This window comes from Egretta garzetta, unplaced genomic scaffold (genome assembly GCF_000687185.1).
Source record: "Egretta garzetta isolate BGI_Z169 unplaced genomic scaffold, ASM68718v1 scaffold45, whole genome shotgun sequence".
NCBI lineage: Eukaryota > Metazoa > Chordata > Aves > Pelecaniformes > Ardeidae > Egretta > Egretta garzetta.
Window position 1 is genome coordinate 9685653 of NW_009260028.1, and position 20018 is coordinate 9705670.

The window sequence follows — 20018 nt, forward strand, 5'->3', positions numbered from 1 at the left end:
CAGAGGAGAGCAACTAGGATGATAAAGGGACTGGAGCATCTCCCCTATGGGGAAAGGCTGAGAGAGTTGGGCTTGTTCAGCCTGAAGAAGAGAAGACTGAGAGGGGACCTCATCAATACATACAAATATCTTAAGGGTGGAAGTCACGAGTACGGAGCCAGACTCTTCTCAGTGGTGCCCAGTGACAGGACAAGGGGCAATGGGTGCAAACTGAAACATAAGAGGTTTCAGTTGAATATGAGGAAAAACTTCTTTCCTCTGAGGGTGACTGAGCACTGGAACAGGCTGCCCAGGGGGGTTGTGGAGTCTCCTTCTCTGGAGATATTCAAAGCCCGCCTGGACGAAGTCCTGTGTAACACGCTCTAGGAGAGCCTGCTTTAGCAGGGGGGTTGGACTAGATGATCTCCCAAGGTCCCTTCCAACCCTTGCGATTCTGTCATTCTGTGATATATGTTGTCCAACCAAAATAAGTGTTTATCTTTCAGTTGAACCTTAAAGATTCTGCAACCACAGTCTTTGAGATGCTTTGGTGGTATTTGATAAAGGATTATAATAATTATAATTGTGAGCTATGAAATTACAGTAATAAGTTGTATAAAATATTACTATTTCTGTTTACGGATATGACTTTGTTTTCCTTTTAACAGATGACCCTACCATTATTATAAAGAAGCAGGGAAATGAAAATATATCAGTAAGTAAACTTAATGTCTATTTGGTATAACCTCAGAAACAAGTATGTGTGGTGGTTTAAAAATGTGCAAAAGTGAATAGAGATGTGCATCTCTTCATTTATTTTACGTCCTCATCCTTCAGACCTGATTAGAGATTTCCTCTTTGGTTTTATCTTCTCCCCCAGCCTTTTCTTAAAGCATTTTAAGGCTGCGTGCCATTTTTCCTAAACTTATGTCAGTAAAATACTTGTTTAGGGTTTTCTCTTGGTTAAAACACAAACCAACAAGGTACCTTTTAGATTATTAGCATTTCAAGGATGTAGATGAGGAAGTTGTAGAGAAAGTGGATTGGGGTACACTAATGTGCCGTATCACTTCCTTTGGATAGGGAAAATAAGGCAAATAAGGTGTGTGGGAATAGCATTTACATATAACTCGATAACAGCACTTTGGTGTTAACTTTAAAAAAAAAAGTCTCTCTAAAAGTATCACTGGGGAATTAAAAAAAAAAAAGAGAAGTGCCTGGTTTACAAACAGAGGGACTCTTACTAACTGCTGTATCTGCGTATTTACCATGACAACTGAACCTGAAGCATGGTTCTTCCTTGAGTGTGCTTAATCTGAACCTGCATAATTTTGGACACTAACTGTACTGTACATTTTACAGTCCAAAGCAACAGATGGGAAGGTAGTGTAATCCAGTTTGACTTTCACACATCATTAAATTGTAAGGCTAGGAATTTGTCATTTGTTCTGCTAATAAGCAAAGTAAATTTGAAGTGAGTTAGACATATTTTGCATTTGTTCATTACAACTTATAGATGCTTTTCAGATTCAACCCATAAGTCTTAAACTGTACATCATTCTAAATCACTTCTTGATTAGTATCTTAATTATAATCCATTCTAATTGGCAGAAGTATATAATGTATTTCAGTTAATTATGTGTTTGAGGCACTCTTATTCAACATTATTCTAGCCTGCAGATAAATTTATCTGCACAAACCCAAGATTTACTTTTGATACAGAATAAGTCTTTAATTAATTAATATACATCTTAATAAAATGTGAAAACCTTTGCTCTTTCATTTCATGAATTGGAAATCCAAGAATGAAATGAAAGGCATTACAATAAAACTACTTTTATTTCAGTGTTACTTTTATCCTAAAAGAAACTGTTAGTAAGTTACTCTTAGGAGAGTTATGTTAATGTGCAATCACAGTCCTATTAAAAAGTGAAGATGCGTTTTAGTTCCTTCATCATTGCGTAGCTTCCAAAATTGAAGCAACCAGAACATTTGACAGTTCTGTTTGCTTCTTGTTCCCCAAATGAAACTGTGTTGTGTGGGAAGTCACAGTTGCTTAAATACGCAATTTCAGCTATATGTAATGAGTAAGCATCTGAAATACTAAAATGATAGAATATTCAGTTTTTAAAAATCAATGTTCTATGCATTTAAAGAGGAAAATTATGAAAAAGAACAAAATATATAAAGTCTTGCAAAGCTCTGTTTCTTTACGTGTTTGCCAGCTGGGAATGGAGTGGAGAAGGTGAAGATTGCATGCTCAACCCTGTAAATTTTGCTGGTCAAACCAGAATGAGAATTTTAATATGAAACTTTAAAAAATTTACATACTTTTTGGAAATGCATCATAATTTTATTCTAATGAAAAAACCAATTACTTTATTTTTCTGTTTCAGACTAATGGTATCAAAGTTAAAAACAAAACCAGGAAGAAGAACTCAAAAGACTCAAGGGTGAGTAACTTTTTAGCTGTTTACTACAAATAGGATTTTTAGAATTGCTGGCATTCAGATGTATAGGGGCTGTTTTCTGAAACACCTTGTGGAGACTCATTCCTGAAGTAGTTTTTCCTGATGTAAAATAATGCTGTTAAGGCTCAATTAATACAGTTTTGTTTTGTTAAAATATGAATTTGTCTGTGTAAAATGTATTTCTAAACTTGGGAAAAAGTTATTTATTAATAACTTTGGCTCTGACTGGGTACCAGTGTGTTCAGTCTATCCACTGGCTTCATTCTGGATGACGTTTTGATCTTAATTTCCCATATGGGAAAATGAAAAGACCACCTGTGAATACAGTACACTGACTGCACCATGTAATTAATACTTTATGCTCCATTTCCTTTTGCACTGACAAAGAGAATTGGAGAAGGACACTTTATTAGTAATTTTGAGAAAGAAAAATGTGTCCTTGCACCTCATGAAACAGATCTGAAATCATGTCTTAACTGTCTTTTCTGCTGATTTTTACGGGCATATCAGTGACTGAAGATGCAAGCTTCCCATTTATTACTCAGAAGAATGTTATTAGCTGTTCAGTGTTTTATAAATTTTACTAGCAATAATATCTTACCTGAAACTTATACTGTCTTTTGTCCTGCTTTTCTAGGATTTTGCTTTATCTAAAGCTTCAGATAAAATCTTGTTTCCTCTGTGCCCCCACCTGTTTAAAATTTTACCAGAATTTCAAGAGTAAACTTAAGATTTTTTTTTTTCCAGTTCTCATCAGCCACATTTTTCTTTTTCTGACTTGCATGCAGTTACACAACTCTGTGTATTTATAAAGTTATTAGATAATAAAAATTAAAAGACAACTAAAACATTTGTAACGGTGAACATAAGAATAACAGGTGTCATTAAATCCATGTGGAATTGGGATAACTCAGACTTACTTGTAGTAAAATTATTAAAGCTTGAAGGCTTTCAAATGTAAAGGAGGAGATTCCTAGGAAGTCAGTGGAAAGAAGTTACACAAAAGTCTTAACAAAGTGAAGCTGTGGTGGTGGTTGTTTTTTAATCCAAACTTGGTGAAATATCAGGCACATCTGGGATTTTGATGAATTTGGTAAAAACAGAGGGAGATTGGGCTGCATATCCCAATTTCTTTTTCCGAAATAAGTGCTGAAGAAGAAATTAATAATATTTAATTAAGAACTTTCTTGATATAGCTTAGTGCTGAAAATTGTACTTAAGTTTTGCAGTTGATAATATGGCATATGAACATGAGAAAGATGCAGAATAAGGTTCAGTGTAAATAAGTTACTCATAGTCTTTACAGTGGATCATTTTGCATACACTTTTCTGAGATTAAAAAATAATAATCTGTTTTTAAATAGTCTATTTTAGTATTATCCAGTGGAGTTAGTACAGCGCCACGAGAAGAAGATAAGATATTTATAGAAGAAAATACTTTGTAAGTACCACCATGCATCTTTGCTTTTATTGCTCAAACTCCAAAGTGCTTTGCAGGTACCGGAGAGGACAGAGTCTTAGAAACACCAAGTCTGGGTTAAAATCTGTGTCTTTCTGATAAGAGCTTGTGTAGAGCCATTACTTTTCTGCTTCCAGGACAGGTGTAAGGGGTATTAGAATTTTAAAGATCTTAACAACATAGGAAGTAACCAAATAGTTGCCAGGCTGCAGCCCAGTACATTTTCTAGGCCAAAAGCTATTCTTTCAAGTGATGTCTCACTTGCTCCGTGTTCCGTTTTGACGTAGCAAAAAATTAAGTTGATAAATTTGGACATACTCCATCCATCACAATTGAACGTTGCCACCTATGCCACATGAAGCAGGTTGTGATGTTGAATTGAGGTAATGTGTTGCTCAGAATTTGTGTGTTAATCAGGAGTCAAACTCATGCATTTTGAGCCTGTTTTGCTCTTGCTTATAGATGTGAAAGCCACTAGGCAAGAGCTAGGCATGATTATTATTATTATTTATTTATTATCTAGTGGCAGGTCAGTTAATAAGTTTAAAGGTGAAGTATTTGAGCACAGTGTTTATTCTGATTGTTAAAAAAAGTTTGCTATTGGGGTATATTTTTAACGCTATGTAGTTACCATACAGTATGTTGTTTTCAGTATATGTGAAAAATACAGTTATTTTCAGAGACAAAAAATACTGTTCATATGCACTATTTATGGTTTTGTTTGTTTGTTTGTTTTTAAATGCTACAGAGATTTTACAAATTCTTATGAACCATTTGTAATCCCAGAATATCTTCGGGGGCAGCTAGAGGAATTTGAAACTCTCTGTGATGTTTCAAATGGTTATCAAAGACATTTGGATAACAACCCAGATCAAACCTGTGAGAGCTTATATGAGTATGTATACATTTCTGTGCTTGTCAGTTTAAAGGGTTTAATATTACTACATAATTGTTATAACATATGGTATTAAGTCCAGAATTTGAGTCCTGGTGGTCTGGTATATGTAGGTATGTACATAATGGTATGTACTAATGCTTTGAAGTAGTTGCATGTTTTTAGTAAGATGTGGACAAGCAAGAGTGTTACAGAAAATTTTTACTCTTAGCTAGAACACCGTCTTCCAAATGATTGTTCTTCAGTAGTTCTAGAGGTTCTTTGCTTTGAAGTGTTATTGTGAAAATATAACGTGAAATACGATTTTAGAATTACATGAAGATAAAATACTTTGATTAATAATGACAATTTTTTTTTTTAAGATATTTCTCTCAAATCTTGGAAGAACATGGCCCTCTGGAAATTAATAATAAATTACTAGTTGGGGAATATGAACATTTCCCTGAAGAAACTCGAAAGATTGTAGAAGATGAAGGTGGTCTGAAATCTTTTCTTCTGAAATCCTTTGATTTCATTGCGGTGGATAATCTTATTGCCTTAAGAAAGCATGCAGTTCTTATTAAAGAAAATACAAACAGAAATGAGACTGGAGATAAGGAGGAAGAAAACGGTATAGCCTGTGATGTGCAAGAAAATTCTTCCCAAAACAAGCTACAGTTAAATCCAGCTGCTAAGGAATTCAAACCACTGTCTTATCCTAAGCAACCCCATATATCAGCACCTACTGACTTAACAGTAGTGAGTTATGAGCCTCCACAATATTTGCCCTGGTCTTTTCTTACTTCATGTAAATCGGTGCAATCTTTGCATAGTCAGAGTATTGATACCATAGAAAATGCACCACCATTTTCACACATTTTACTAAAGTGCTTTGATTCTAAAAATCCTGGTATATTTTTGCCTCAGACTTCCTGGGGTTATCGATATGAAAGAATATTGCCAGTGCCTTCTCAGATGCCTCTCATTTCAAACGTTGCCAAGCAACCTAGTTATGTTGATGATGTAGCTCATCGGGATAATGATGAATCAGCAATTTCAGACAGAAAATACACCTTCAGCAGTTTTATACCAACTGAAATACAAACGTATGAAGACCCTCAGTGCCAACTGGAGAACTCGGATAATACATTTTATGAAGACAACTTCACTGTTGCAAATAGTACAAATGAAGCTGAATGTGGTATACAGGTTATTAAGATGGAAAAAGAAAGCAGAGGTGTACTGCCAGCGAAAAACAATCCTCATACAAGGATGATAGCTGTTCAGGTAAGAAATTAAAACGGAACAGTTGTCTGAGAGCTTTTACATGATAAATGACAGTGTTGAGCACTGGAAAGTGCAACTCCTTTTTGAGTGGTTTCTTTATGACTTCCCAAAGGGTCAAATGTTGTATAGCATTTCAAGAGCAAATATTCAAGTAATACTTCCCAGCCACCCAAATGTAAGGGATCTTAAAAGTAGTATTTAGCATTCTCTGATACTTACCTCCCCAAAAAAGGCCACGAGTTGGAAGATACTGAGGCGTTTATCAGACTGGGAACTTCCTTAGAACTTGCAGTTTAAGTTGCTGACACTTTCTACAACTACTCTTGTTTTTCCTTTGTAATTCATTAAAGAGATGGTCACTGAATTTTGTTCTGCCTCAGATTTTAGCAGATCTTTTGATGAAAGGAGGGAACTGGTGCACATCAGTTTAATTTTCGCTATAGAGGTTAAGGAAAGCCCTCCTGTGTCATCATTTTTCTTTTTCTAATTAGTTCAGTGATTGTTTTAACTTTCACAATATTTGAGGATTTAGGTAGTTTGTACGTTGTAACAAGTGCTGGTTGATGCTTCGCTTGTGGTCTTACAGAGGCAGCCCAGCCACTGTTCAGGGTGAGTTCAGGGGGCAAACTACCTCACATTTCCTTTTCCCTCCTGAATTGGAAAAACAACCTGAAAGTTTTGTCCTACAGGTGGAGAAAGCATTACTGAACACCTGGAAAGGGGCAGGGCATGCAGCTGAACAGAAGAAGGCCCAGAGCATTCACTCTGTAATGGTACCCCAGAGTTAGATCAGCACACACTACTTCTGAAAACACACCTCAAGTAACAGGGAGGCAATAGTCCCATCCACATTTGTCACAGGAAACATTTTGGATTAAGATGCCGGGTTTTCAGGTTATGGCAGTTTCTCAGATCCATTTATGAGAGATTATCGAACATGCTAGAGGGACTGCTGGGGAGGAGTTCCTCACCATCTTTTGTTTCTTGTCGTTAAGGGAAGGATAGCTGTTTATAGCCATAAGATAAATAGTCGTCCTTTTATTTTTGCTTTCTAAATTAGGAAAATGTTAACATGGGTGTTTCTAACTTGTTTTGTGTGCAAAACTTTTTTTCACCTCAAATCTTTCCTGAGCAGTTGCTGGAAGTTCGTTTCCCATCAGTCTTGGCAGATGAATTTCATCACTTGGCTGACTGGGCTTTTAAAGTGGGATTTCTCTTTGGTTCTTGAACACGTGCAACAAAGAGATAACGAAACAGGCAACAGTTTTGAATTTAGTGAGTTCTGGTTAGCAGAGGTCAAAGGAGTGCTAGGCACAGATATGTTTCTTTTTGCAAAAGTGTGGTAGAGCAAGGCATTTAACATCATCTGACTGATTTTTAATAGCCTATTAAAACGGCAGCATCATCAGCTGGATCTTTAATATGTTGCATGATTAGATTTTAAACTTCAGTTCCTTCAGTAAGTCCTTGATGGGTGGTACAAGGGGAAAACAAGCAGGGGCTCTGACGGTCATCAAGTCTAGTCCCTTCTAAGCAGAGGAGGCATCTGTGTAGTAGATCTTGAGTTCAGGAGGAGCCACAGAACACAGCTCCTCAGTGAGCTGTCACACGCTGGTTTTGCAAGTCATAAGTTTTCAGACATGTAGAGCACAGCAGTGTTTTATAGACTCTGAGAACTGTTCTTAATATAAATGCTTCATTGTCAATTAAACTAGGGGAAGAACACAACAAAAAGAGTGCTTTCATTAAAGACTGAATTCCATTTCAGAAACACTTGCATATTTTCTTTTTACACTGTAGATAGGCCTACTTCATAATGTAGTTGGATTTGTAAAATTGTAGGTTAGGTACAAAAGCTCCAAGACACAGTTGACCTACTAGTTCCATGTGCAATTGGATAGCTGTTTAATCAGCTAATGATTCTTTGTGTTCCAGGTAAATCATGAAGTAGCTGATAGGGAAACTAATACCTTGCCTTTTCATCCATTTGAAATGCAACAAGTAAGTTATCTGTATACTTGTTTATATTTCTCATGAACAAGGGTAAAGGAATGCCCAAAGATTTAGCAGTGAAAAGATAAAAGTTGTCTGAAAATGACATGTTTTAACAGGTACTTTTTATTTTGGTTTGTTTGATGGTGGGTGTGTGTGGTTTGGGGTTTTTTGGGTCGTGGGGTTTTTTGCGGGGGGGTGTGATGTTGGTGGTGTCTTCCCCCCCCTTCATGTTGGGCTGTATTCTGTGATGATGTTCTTGGAAACTTCACACAGGCCCACAACAAGAAAGTTCTGGAGTTTCGTTCTGTAGCTATTCAGATGTTGGAGCATGTTTTAGGGAAATTTAGTATTTCCTCTCCAAAAATCGTGAGGCTTGGTTTAAATACTCCATTTGGGCATAGAGACAGCTCAGACTGAGTTTAATGGTAGTCCTATGCCTTGTCGTGGTTTAACCCCAGTTGGCAACTAAGCACCATGCAGCTGCTTGCTCACTCTTCCTCGCCCCTGGTGGGATGAAGGAGAGAATGGGGAAAAAAAAACCCAAACCAGTAAAACCCAGGGGTTGCGCTAAAGACAGTTTAATAGGACAGCAGAGGAAGAGAAAAGAATAATAACAATAAAAGAACATACAGAGCCAGTGATGCATAATGCAATTGCTCACCACCCCTTGACTGATGCCCAGCCTGTGCTCAAGCAGCAATCACTGCCCCTGGCCAACCCCTCCCAGCTCTATATACTGAGCATGACATCACATGGTATGGAAAAGCCCTTTTGGCCAGCTGGGGTCAGCTGTCCTGGCTGTGTCCCCTCCCAGCTTCTTGTGCCCCTGGCAGAGCAGGGGAAGCTGAAAAGTCCTTGACCAGAGTAAGCCCTGCTTAGCAACCACTAAACCATCAACATTCTTCTAGTACTAAATCCAGAACACAGTGCTGTGCCAGGTACTAGGAAGAAAATTACCTCTGTCCCAGCCAAAACCAGGACAGGTCTGTATAAGGAGATAAAAGTGAGAAAACATGGCCTTTGAACTCATCATATTCCATTCATGGTCAGACATGAATGTTCGTTTCCTGAGCTGGATTGAAACTGTTAATACAACTTTCTCTTAGAAACACCCCCTCCAAACCAACAAACCAACCCTACCCCAACCACTCTCCAGATTTTGAATTTCAACTGACAACAGACTGTTCCTTTTAGACGTCATGCATGTTTGCTGCCCTGTGGTAACAGATATTAGATTGGTTTTTATAACTGATTTATTTTCAGGGAGATATTCTACGTATGGAGAAAGAGCATCAGGTATTGAAAGAACAACTTAAAGAAGCCCAGGAAAAATATGAACAGTTGCAAAGCCGAAGCTCGGAGGAAATCGGTGCTTTAAAAGAGCTCCTAAAAAAAAGTGTTGAAGAGACTGAGGTGAGGTTTTTATCCATGCAACAGTGGGACCAGCTGCAATGGCTCACAAGATTGGTTGTAACTGATAAACCGTATTTTTGAAATTCCAATGGTAGTCCTCATTGCTGTGAAGTTTAAGTCAGCAAACCTCACAATCTGTGTGCGTCATCTTCCTTCAAACACACTTAAACACGCAGGCTATTGGTTGTCTCCATCTAGTGGATAGGTATTGGGTTTGGTTCAGTGCAAGACACGGCTGACTCTTTGCTTCTTCTTGATCTGTTGGGTTTGCTAGCAGGCTTTATTTCCATGAAAATGACAGGGAGTAGAAGTAGTCCCCAAACAATGCTATCAGCCCATTTTCACTTTGTCTTGATTACTTTTATAGTTAAAGCTGTAGGGGCTGCAGGCTACCTATTTGTCCATGTGAAAAGGAATTTTCCCAGTTAAAAAAAAAAAAAAAATCAGGTGAGACCAAAGCCATCTCTCCCCATGCCCCTTCTTCAGTCTTCAGTAAGATGGGGCCTGTCGCTCAATTTCAGTTGAATATTGGGGGTTTTTTTCCTTTTAGTGGTGTGTTGGAGTAAGCTCATGGACTGCAGCTTGGGAGCCCCCAAGTTCTAGCTTTACCATTGGCTGTGAGTAGCCTGGCAAACTTTTAATATGAGGGATGATGGAGTCTCACATCTATTTTTCTGTATGAATATTTGGTAGAAATGCAAGCTCAAAAAGTTTTGAGCTGAAAGCCTGACTGTGTGCAGGGTGGATGAATTTGTCCACGGGCACTGTAGGCACTTAATTTTTTTTTTTATTTCCCAGTGATGCATTAATGCTTCTTTGATTTACTTTATTTTTTTTTAACCAGTTATGGCAGCCATAAGATCCACTACTGTCTTGTTCTGTTGTGACTTGTAACTTCCCAGTTGCTAGTACTGAAACAGCAGTATCAGTACTGATTTTTCAGCTGGATTTTGAGTTGGATTTCAGTACATATTTGTACGTGACACTGTGGAACTGGGCTGCTTCTTTCAGCTGACTATGAAACAGGGTTGCAAGTGTTCTGAAGCCATGTAAATGAGGGGTGCAGATCATTGCAGGAGAGCATTTATGAGCATGTTTCCCATGCTAAACACCTGAATTAACAGTAAATTAAGCACTAGTAAAACTCTTACTGTAATTTTCACTGCCTTAGCTTCTGCTCTAACTTGCATTTGAATAAAGTAATATTTCAGAAATAAGGCTTTCTTATTTTCTGCTTTTAGGTATCGAAGAATGAACTGGACTGGCTTCATCAAGACTTAGAAATAAAAGTGAAAAAATGGCAACAGGAGAAAAAAGAAAATCAAGAGAACTTAAAAGCACTAAGGAATGCAGCTAAAAAGCATACAGATACCAATGATAGGTACTAATTTTATCTACATATTTACATTGCTTTCCCTTTGCTTGTTTGGTTTTTTTTTTTAATTTTTAGAGCAGCAGTAAGTACAGTTATTTCTGACAATGAGAAGTTTCAGTATGTACTTATTCCATGATGTATGCAGAGTGGAAACTCAAACTTGTTGCCCTGATTATGTCATTCTGAAATGAGTTAAATGCAATTCTTGGATTAGAGCTGCTGTTAATAGGATCTACATACAATGTCATTTAACCTAATTCGTAAATACTACTCCTTCATTATTTAAGATCTTCCCACGTTTTCCAGAATCCTTTAGGTCTGTGCTGCTTTTTCACTTTTCTCCTTCATGACTTACCATCACTTCCTCAGTGGGCTCCTCTACTGCGTTATGATTAAATGCTTTACGCTTTCATTTCCATTTTCATTCTTCCTTCTCTAGCGTACAGTTAACCCAGCTGAACTCTGGTCTGCATCTGTTTTTCTTACGTGCTTTTTGTCTGTTCTGCTGAGTGGCCTATCTGAGGGTCATCTGAGGATGCATGTTTCCTTCTTTTCTAGTCCTGTCACTCATTTCTCAGATTCAAGTAAAACTGCAAGAACCACATAACTGCATGTATCTGTGGTGGTTTTTTTTTTTTTTCACCCGTCCTTCACCCAATGACAGAAATCTGCAGGGCTTTCCATGGAACTTAATAATATCAATGTATGAATCCTGTCATGACCTTGTGTGCAGCAAACCCAGCTGTTTCCCTGGCAATGAACTCTCCTAGGGAGGAGCAAGAATCAACTTCAGTCGGCTTCTGCCATAGTCAATAAGCATCCATGAGATCACATCACATCACAGATGTACTGAAAATTAAATTGTGTGGCATTTGATGATGTATCAGTAGCTCTTCCTGAAGCATTCTAAAGGCTTCAGAAATCTTTAAGTGACCCAACCACTGACTCTGTAACCAGACAGATGCTTTATCACAGTAATAGGCTGAAATATGTACATGTCTGTTTTGGTATTTTGATTTTTTTTGCAAGTTACAGTTAAACATTTAAAATAACTTGTAGATAACTGATGAAACTGACTTAGAGATATTTTTTCTAATCAGATTTGACAATTCCTACTGCATTTTTAATGTTCTGTCTCGTTTACAGACCTGAGAGACTTCTGTCCTTGAATGCTGTTGTATTATCTTTAGTCTGAGTAGTTTGGGCCAAATCTCTCTTGAAAAATCACTGCCCTGCTTTTATATTAGTTAATGCTTAATTAGGAATACATTTGAATGCAGTGACAGTATTAAACAGCATATAAAACACAGATTGTCACTGCTGCATAATTGTCGCTGTGATTATAGAGGAACGTATTGTGTATTTTGCTTGTGAACGTTTTTCAGAACAAGCTTGATAAATGTTTGATTACTCTAGGTATTCAAAGACCATTGAGGAGAAGGAAAAGCAGTATAACGTATATTTAAGTACATCTCTCGAGACCAGGTAAAACTCTTGTACCTTTCAGCAATGTTTAAATTTTTCTACTCATTTGTTGTTAATTGGAGTTGTCTGCTTCACTCTGGGTGTAGGCTTAGAAAAATAAGCACTTCAACCTACATCTCTTACTCTCAGTTTACTTTTACCTATTGTAAGTGAGTGTTACTTTCTTTTAGCTATTTAGAATAATAGAAGTCTGGGTTTTCAAAATACTCTCATGCATTTCCCTTGATTATACAATACAGTGTCCTAGAACACACGTTAGAAGTTGGGTGTGGTACTGAACTGTTTATGTAGCTTTGGATCTTCACACACTTACAGTCCTAAATGTATATAAGGTTTATCTAAACATTTTCTGAAAGTTACTCACGTGCAGATAGTATAAAGTCCAGGTTTCATTTATAGATACATTCTTTGTATGTGTGATTTGGCTCAGAAGAGCAATACCTGCATGACTGCAGTAGTCAAACTCCTATAAGCTTTTTAGGCCTCACGGTGAAGTGAGGCTGCATGAGCTGTACAATGTAAATGGAAATGCATGGTTCCAGAGAAGAGAAAGAAGTAATAGCTGTATAAAAACCTCTAAAATGTCATAAATTTTAAATACTACTCTGTGGTAAATGTTACTGAAATATTTAACTTCTTTTTATTTCACAGTAATAAACTTGCTAGTGAGAAAGTAAAATTGGAAGAGCTTATAAAAAAGAGTCAAGATGACTGCCAAGAGTGTGTGAAAAGAGCTGTTAAAGCAGAGGTACAAACAAAAAAATCTTGAACCGCTTTTGCTAGAGCTTGGATCATTTGTGCTGATAGTCGGTGGGGAAGATAACCGGTGAAGTCTTGTCTAACAACCTACTTAAATAGTGTCTAAAGCTTTTCGTAAGCGTATACCGAAAGTGTTAATCAAATATTGACACGTGCTGTTCATGATGTTTCCTACAAAACTTTGCAGATCATCAAGGCACTTTATTATTAACCAGTATTAAAAGCACACAGAATTTGGGGCATGTAGTATTGCCCCAGACAAAATGCAACTCGTAATTCAGCCTTATACTTATCCTTGCTATGAGTAGATGCCATTAGTAAGAATTAACTACAGGAACATAAAAAATTCCTTGTTAAAAGTAAGTCAGGGTTAGTGACTATATAGCTGCTGCTTTATCGGGCAGAATCAGAATTCAACAAGAGACTTGTGTATTTCACTGAGAGGAGGAGAGTACTGGTAAATATAAAGATTTTTGCTAAAAGACTACGTTTTATACTGGAAATGCTTTGAATATCGTGAACAATTCTCCCTTCTTAAGAAGGCCTTGAAGGCTGTCTTATCTGCAGTAGGATTTTATAAGTAGATTGCTGGTCCACATTGGTCTTCAACCACGCAGTATTTAAAAAGCTGACTTAATCACTTAAAGAGTGTGTGTATATTCTTACATATATAGAGGATAAGTTGCAAGTGGAACATTTATGGAAGCTTTCAGCTATCAGCTGAAGTGAATGTAGCCTTTTTATCCTCCCGAAGGCCTGCCAGGGCTGTTAATTCCACCTGAAATTCTTCACCGTAGGAACTCTGTGTGTGGGTTGTACTCTGTATCATCAAACTATTGTTTCAGATGCTTATTAAAATCTATTTTGAGGTTTTATTCCTTGTGTTACAGTAGTGCTTTTACTGTGCTTTTTTTTTTTTACATGATTATGTTTTGTTACAGATATCAGTACTCAAAAACTGGAAGGAAATTGGAGTATGCAAGCTAAATGGCAGAGTTGCCAATGCAGAAGCAAATCTCAAGGTGCTGAAGTTATGGAGCAGGTATGGAGCGTTTAGACCAGAAATTTCAGTACTATTAGCTGCTAAATACAAGTAACTACTCAATGTTTAATCACAATCATTTAGCTAGACAACTCAGTTTTGCTCACAAAGGGATGCTAGCCGAAAGGTGTGTAGGAACATAGTAGTTAAATGCAGCTTTCCTGAAGGTGGATTTCTTCTTAGTCTTAAATTATCAAGATGTGTGACACTTAAGGCAGGAGCAAGCTTCTTGTCTTACGCTTTCTTGGACGGGGAAGATCAGGCTACTGGGAACATCCCAGTTTTTCCTGCACAGTATCACTGGGAAAGGACTGCAATGTAAATAGAAAATCAGTGCTAGGCATGCAACAGTGTTGCTTTCTTCCTTACAAGGAACTAATTTAGCCCTTGGTGCTACCTTTCCTAAAACTTAGGCCATGTTCCCTTTCCCTGTCTTTGTGTTGCTGCAAAATACTAATTTCCATTTGAGGAGTCCACTCCTAAGATTGGGTAAGGGCCTAAGTACTAGTAATTTAACTGATTTTAACTTAAGAATTGCTTGAAGTCTTTAACTGTGATTTAGTTGGTAGGGGAAGGAACTGTTGTGCTAAAGCCATTGCTCTTAAATAAAACAATAATAATGGGAATGTTGGAGTTTAACTGAAAATCTCGAATACTTCAGCAGCTCAGCTTCAGCGGCACCTAAGTTGAAGTCACAGATTGATTCTTGGGAAATATTTATTTCAAATGTAAAGAAACAACTGGAAAAAGTAGAGGTAAGCCTTAATTTCTCTTAACAAGCTTTAAGTTGAACTTTGGAAATTAAAACAGAATAAATACCTTAAAAAAATTTGCATTCCTTTTTTAAAACATCAGTAGCTTGTCCTCCAAATACTGAACTGTGGGGTTTTTTAGTTAAAAGAGAAAGATCCAGTCTTAAGTCCAGATTATTTAAGTGTAGTTTAGTTACAACAATCATCTTCAATTTTATAAAGACAAAAATCTGTCCCTTATACACTTGCTTCAAAATTGGATCCCTCGTTAACAAGTCCAGTCTCTTGGTTCTTTTGTATTTTTTGAACTTCAGAAATTCATGCAACTTCTTTAAAACCACCCCAAAACTCTCTACGGAAAGTTAAGATGTAGGGTGTCCAGGCTGAGTTTTAAGAACGAGGAAGGGTTTCCCAAGCCCTTTCAAGCATCAATGCAAGCACTTAAGTACAGATTTATGTTACTATTGCAAATGGCAGCCTTAGGTCTCCCTTTGGAAAGGCTCAGTATCCTTGGTGTTTTGCAAAAAAAGTAGTGTTGTTAATGCCACTTTAAATAAAGAGCGAGCTTTAGTTAATGCTGATGTGGGGGATAATTCATTTTCCTTCTGCAGGCTGAGTATGAAGAAAAAATCCAGATGGTGAAAAACGGTGTCCAGAACTGCCTCACTAAAATGGAAACGGTGGAGCTTTCTTCTCCTCCCAGCGTCTTAGTACGTATCTTACATTTGATAGCTGTTTGTTAAGAAGTTCTTTAAGTTCGTATCGGCGTGGCTATCTGTTACAGGACATGTCCATAAAGAACTTGAATGTATAGCCTGAATCTGGCCAGTTATCTGGCTCTCCATACATCCAGGTAATGTTCAAAAGGAAAAGGTGACTGCAGATTAGTGTGAGGAAGTCCAGTGAGAAGCACATTCTCATGTCCTTTGAGAGGCTTAAGCTGTTTAAAGTTAACTTTAAAATGCTTCATATTCTGCCGGAATTGGGACTAATATTTTTGCATATCGTGACTTTCCTGTAGCACCAAAATCCATGGGGACAAGGCCCCATTGTACCAACATGTGTAGCTGATTGCAAATACCAAAATCTACTTCCAGTCATATCTGTTCTGATCCAGGTGGAGTGTGGCCATTTATGCTGTAAGGACTACATCCCAGATAAATACTATCTAAAAACATTTTCTCATGGGCCAACAGTTCCACAAACTCTTTCTCAAATCACATCAGTTATGTCCGAACCCTGCCATTATTCCTGGTGGAAGAACGAAGCCAGTCTTAAGTCCATACTCCTTGAACTGCTCATCAGCATGGGGGGATGGGACGGGACAGGACGGATGGATACGGACACAAGAGCTATTAAAAAAATACTTGCAGCCAAGCCAGCTGCAGCAACGGTGCAAACAACCTATGTGCTGCCACTCGCTGACTCTAAAATTGAAACCAGGGCAGAGAGCTGATGCTCAGTCCTGAAGACAAAGAGCATTCAGAAACCACTGGACCTGGGACGGTTCAGAGTAGGGAAAACAGGGTTTGGTCATCTCTCAAAATAGGGGAGGTAATTGACTCAGTAAGTAAAACACATTCATCCTGCACGCACATAGGACATCCCTAAATTCATTGAAGATGCCACACAACTTTTATATAGATAATCTCTGCAGAAAGTAATGGCTTTTTTTTTGTTTTGGTTTTTTTTTTCTTTATAATGCAGATTCAAGGCTCTGTTCCAGTACTGTACTTTCATGACTGTTACTACAGTTTTTCTGGACTTACACAAGTAATAGTTACACTTGTGTTCTCCTGCATACCTTTGCTTCCCCGCTTATTTCTAGGTATCTACTTTCTACTTACTGGCACAGAACTCTTCAGAATATGTAGATAACTTGGTTACCATCCTTAGGTTACCATCAATTTACAGGTTGGGAAGGAGCAACGTCAGAGCCTCTTGGTCTGCATTTGGTATCTATTTTTAGTGCAGTAATACAGGAGTAACCTTTTAGAAGAGAGATCTGTAATTCTTTCAGCTTTGAGAGGACTTTAACAGGCAAATACCGAGTCCAAATGAAATAATGAAAACCCTTTTTCTCCCTGTTAATTAATTAACAGAATTAATTAAAACACCTTTACAGAGAAGGTAAAAAAAATATTGCTTCAAAAAGGTGGCAAACTAAAGAACACAGGACAAGCAGGTTTGACTACAAATGTAGAATTTTAGTTGTGTGTGTTAGAAAGCTACCTTTCCAGAGCAGTCACGTTCTAAACCAAATAGCAGTCATGGGGCAAAGCAACTAAACTTATTTTAAGGAGTTCTTTCCATTTATGGAAGAGAGTCATTAGTGCAAAAAGAAGTCTTCTGGATCGTGTCAGTTCTAAGTTTTTCAAGGTGATGACTATAGCTGACGTGTTTCTGTTTAAAAAAAAAAAAAATTACACTGGATTATGTATCGATTACATAATCCATTAAAAGCAGTGAATTTTGTATTTTCAAATTGATGGCACTTCTTTAAAGCAGTTCAGTTTCTACCACCACCTTCAGGCTATACTTCTGTACAACTTACAGCTGTCCAACAGCCATACGTTCTTTAGCCAAGCAAAGGACAGTTTGCATGTGTGCTGTCCCATTTCATCCTGTTTCAGACAGGCTGTCTGTAGGTAGAACCCATTAAAGAGCACCTTTGCACTGTATTTTTACCTAGCTAAAGCAAGTTCAGATAAATCGATGTGAGCTTCCCCTTCCTTAGCATGACCGATGTGTCATAGCTCATGCCGCAAATGCTCGAGAGTTCTGCTCAGTTTATTTTAATGACTGTTTTTCCTGTGAAATCTGTTTATTTCCCAGATGAAACAAGGCAGACCTCCAGTCAGTGACCCAGCCATCATCACGTACTCCCCCGCATCTGCACAGCCTAACTTACTTCCGGCATTTTCAAGTTCAGAAGATCAAGGTCCAATACGTGCTTCATTTAGTACTCAGGCCGCAGTTAAGCCAGTGTATGCAAATGCACAGGCTTGTTCTGCAAGTGGCGGGTCAGTGAAAATGCACTCCAAACCTCTGGAAGGATCCTATTCCGATAAAGTTTCAGCAACGTGTCCATCGGGAACGTCAGGAAGCAATGCTCAGAATGTCCAGCCACACCAGAACCACCAAGATGACTCAGCTACGCAACCGAGGCCTTCTGGCCTTCCAAACAACAAAATGCTTCCAAAAGCATTTGAAAATATTATTGCGCACCTACAGAGTATATTCCCAGACTACAGCAGGTATTTGTTTTATGTGTGTAATGTTATGCTGAGTAACAGAAGTTCTGAATATCCAAGGATAAAGTGCAAAAAGAATCAATTTCGTAGAAGCCATTGACCATTTCAGGAGAACAGTAACATTAGTTGTATCCCTCCCTCCCTCCCTCCCTTTCTGTGCAGTGAAACATTCCTTAGGGAATAGAGCTATGTGTTGGCTTACATGTTCTGGTTTTATCCCCAATGAGAACCACAAAGAGGTAGAAGTGTTACTATTTTGTTGTCTGGGGTTTATTTTACGATTAAGGCAGATGCTAGTTACCGACAGGTACTGGAAGCAGGTACTTGCTACAGTTCATTTGAGCAGCTCGTGTCTTTTAAAGGCTCTGCTGCTGTGCATCAAACATGGAAGCGACTGCGTTCTCTAGCACTGCGACTGTGCTGACAACAGCCACAGTACTGCCAAGACTGTAATTCTGTCTTTATTGTGCCTTCAGTTCAGAGTTTACTAGCTTCATAAAAGATGTACAAAGAAGAAATGGGAATACATTGTTGGGTTTGAGCCTGGATGAAATTCTAAGCAGAGTGACAGAACTCATTCTGGACCAGCAAAATAAGGTACTGTGGTGGTATGGAGCTGCTGCCTGTTGTACTGTGTGTCTCTGACAGAGGAAACAGTGCGGCATGGTCCAGCAAAGAATGCAGACCTGCCTTTGCTGTCAGGCTCTGAAATACGAACTTGCTCCAAACTCTTTTCCAACACCTTTCTAGGCACCAGCTTCAGCGGGGAGACCTGTGAGGTCAGTGCCCTCTGCTGCGCCAGCACAGACTGGAACTCGGAGTCGGGAAGAACCTGCAGAAGAAAATATCCCCAGCCCAGCCAAGGCAAGAGCCGCGCATAAAAACGCCTCAAGTAAAAATCCATCTCAGCCAAATCTCCAGCCCTGGGGAAATGTTGGAGCAACGCCTAAATCTAAATGGAAAAAACTAGACTATACAGTAAGTTTTCCACTCTTTCGATGTGAAGCAATTGCCGTGTACTTCTTGTAAGACATAAAATAATCGAAGTATTGCTGGAAAAAATAACTGATTTGTTCATTTTGTGTACAAAAGCTTAAATATACTTGGTTAAAACTAGTAGCATCATTAACTTATTTGAATTTGCTGATTAATTGTCGCTAGCTTTCAAATAACTTAACATTTTGTGTATAGGCCTCCAGTGATGATCCTTGCACCATATGTCATGATGAGCTAAGCAGAGACTCATGTGAACTAGAATGTGGGCATCATTTTCACAGAGAAGTAAGGATTTTTGTTCTTATTGCTTAGGCGCAAATGTTTAAGAACTTTGCTCAGTTATGCCATCGTTTCACTTCTGAAAAGCAACCCTCCCCCCCCCCCCCCCCCCCCCCCCCCTCTCCCCTTACCCTTTGGTGCTTCAAGAACAGCGCAGTTTTCTTTCACATGCACCGAGACATGCTATAGATCTATACAGTCTTACTGTGCCAGAAAGTTTCCAGTTTTAGATTTTTAACTAAAATGGTAATTCATCAGCGTGAATTCAAGCTTATTCTTCAGAGAATAAATTTGGTAGTTGTCACAGATTTGTCTGAAGCATGCTTACAGAATGGGCTGTCGCTATAAACCCTGCCTTTGCCGCCTGGCAGCAGCTGCACGTGTAACTTCACATAGTAAGAAAGTCAGGATTCTGTTAGAATAACTTAATGTTTCTGTCCGTGACTTTTTCCCACAACCTTATTTGGTCACTGCTGGTTTGTTGTTGCAGAATGGGTGCAAATGTAAATTGACCAGCACCGTGTCAGAATTGGAGAACGGTTTTTCTAACTGCAAATTTTAGTAACACAGAAGGTCTTGGAAAAGAGCTTACCTGTTA

At 38.2% G+C, this 20018-nt stretch overlaps 1 protein-coding gene across 3 annotated transcripts in view; it reads left to right on the top strand.

Annotated features, from left to right (window-relative positions):
• The window catches only part of TTC3 (tetratricopeptide repeat domain 3), a 66843-nt gene that overhangs the window by 43995 nt on the left and 2830 nt on the right, over positions 1-20018 (top strand). For 2 of the 3 annotated variants that reach the window (XM_009640912.2, XM_035896409.1), the window contains exons 28-44: positions 648-694; positions 2376-2432; positions 3815-3891; positions 4658-4804; positions 5167-6070; positions 8006-8071; positions 9329-9478; positions 10720-10859; positions 12270-12338; positions 12990-13086; positions 14039-14139; positions 14801-14894; positions 15503-15601; positions 17727-18148; positions 18622-18742; positions 18896-19123; positions 19337-19426. In XM_009640912.2, coding sequence (XP_009639207.1) covers positions 648-694; positions 2376-2432; positions 3815-3891; positions 4658-4804; positions 5167-6070; positions 8006-8071; positions 9329-9478; positions 10720-10859; positions 12270-12338; positions 12990-13086; positions 14039-14139; positions 14801-14894; positions 15503-15601; positions 17727-18148; positions 18622-18742; positions 18896-19123; positions 19337-19426 — 2909 coding nt within the window. The remainder of the gene's footprint in view (positions 1-647; positions 695-2375; positions 2433-3814; positions 3892-4657; positions 4805-5166; positions 6071-8005; positions 8072-9328; positions 9479-10719; positions 10860-12269; positions 12339-12989; positions 13087-14038; positions 14140-14800; positions 14895-15502; positions 15602-17726; positions 18149-18621; positions 18743-18895; positions 19124-19336; positions 19427-20018) is intronic. The other variant, XM_035896410.1, reaches the window with a different exon arrangement.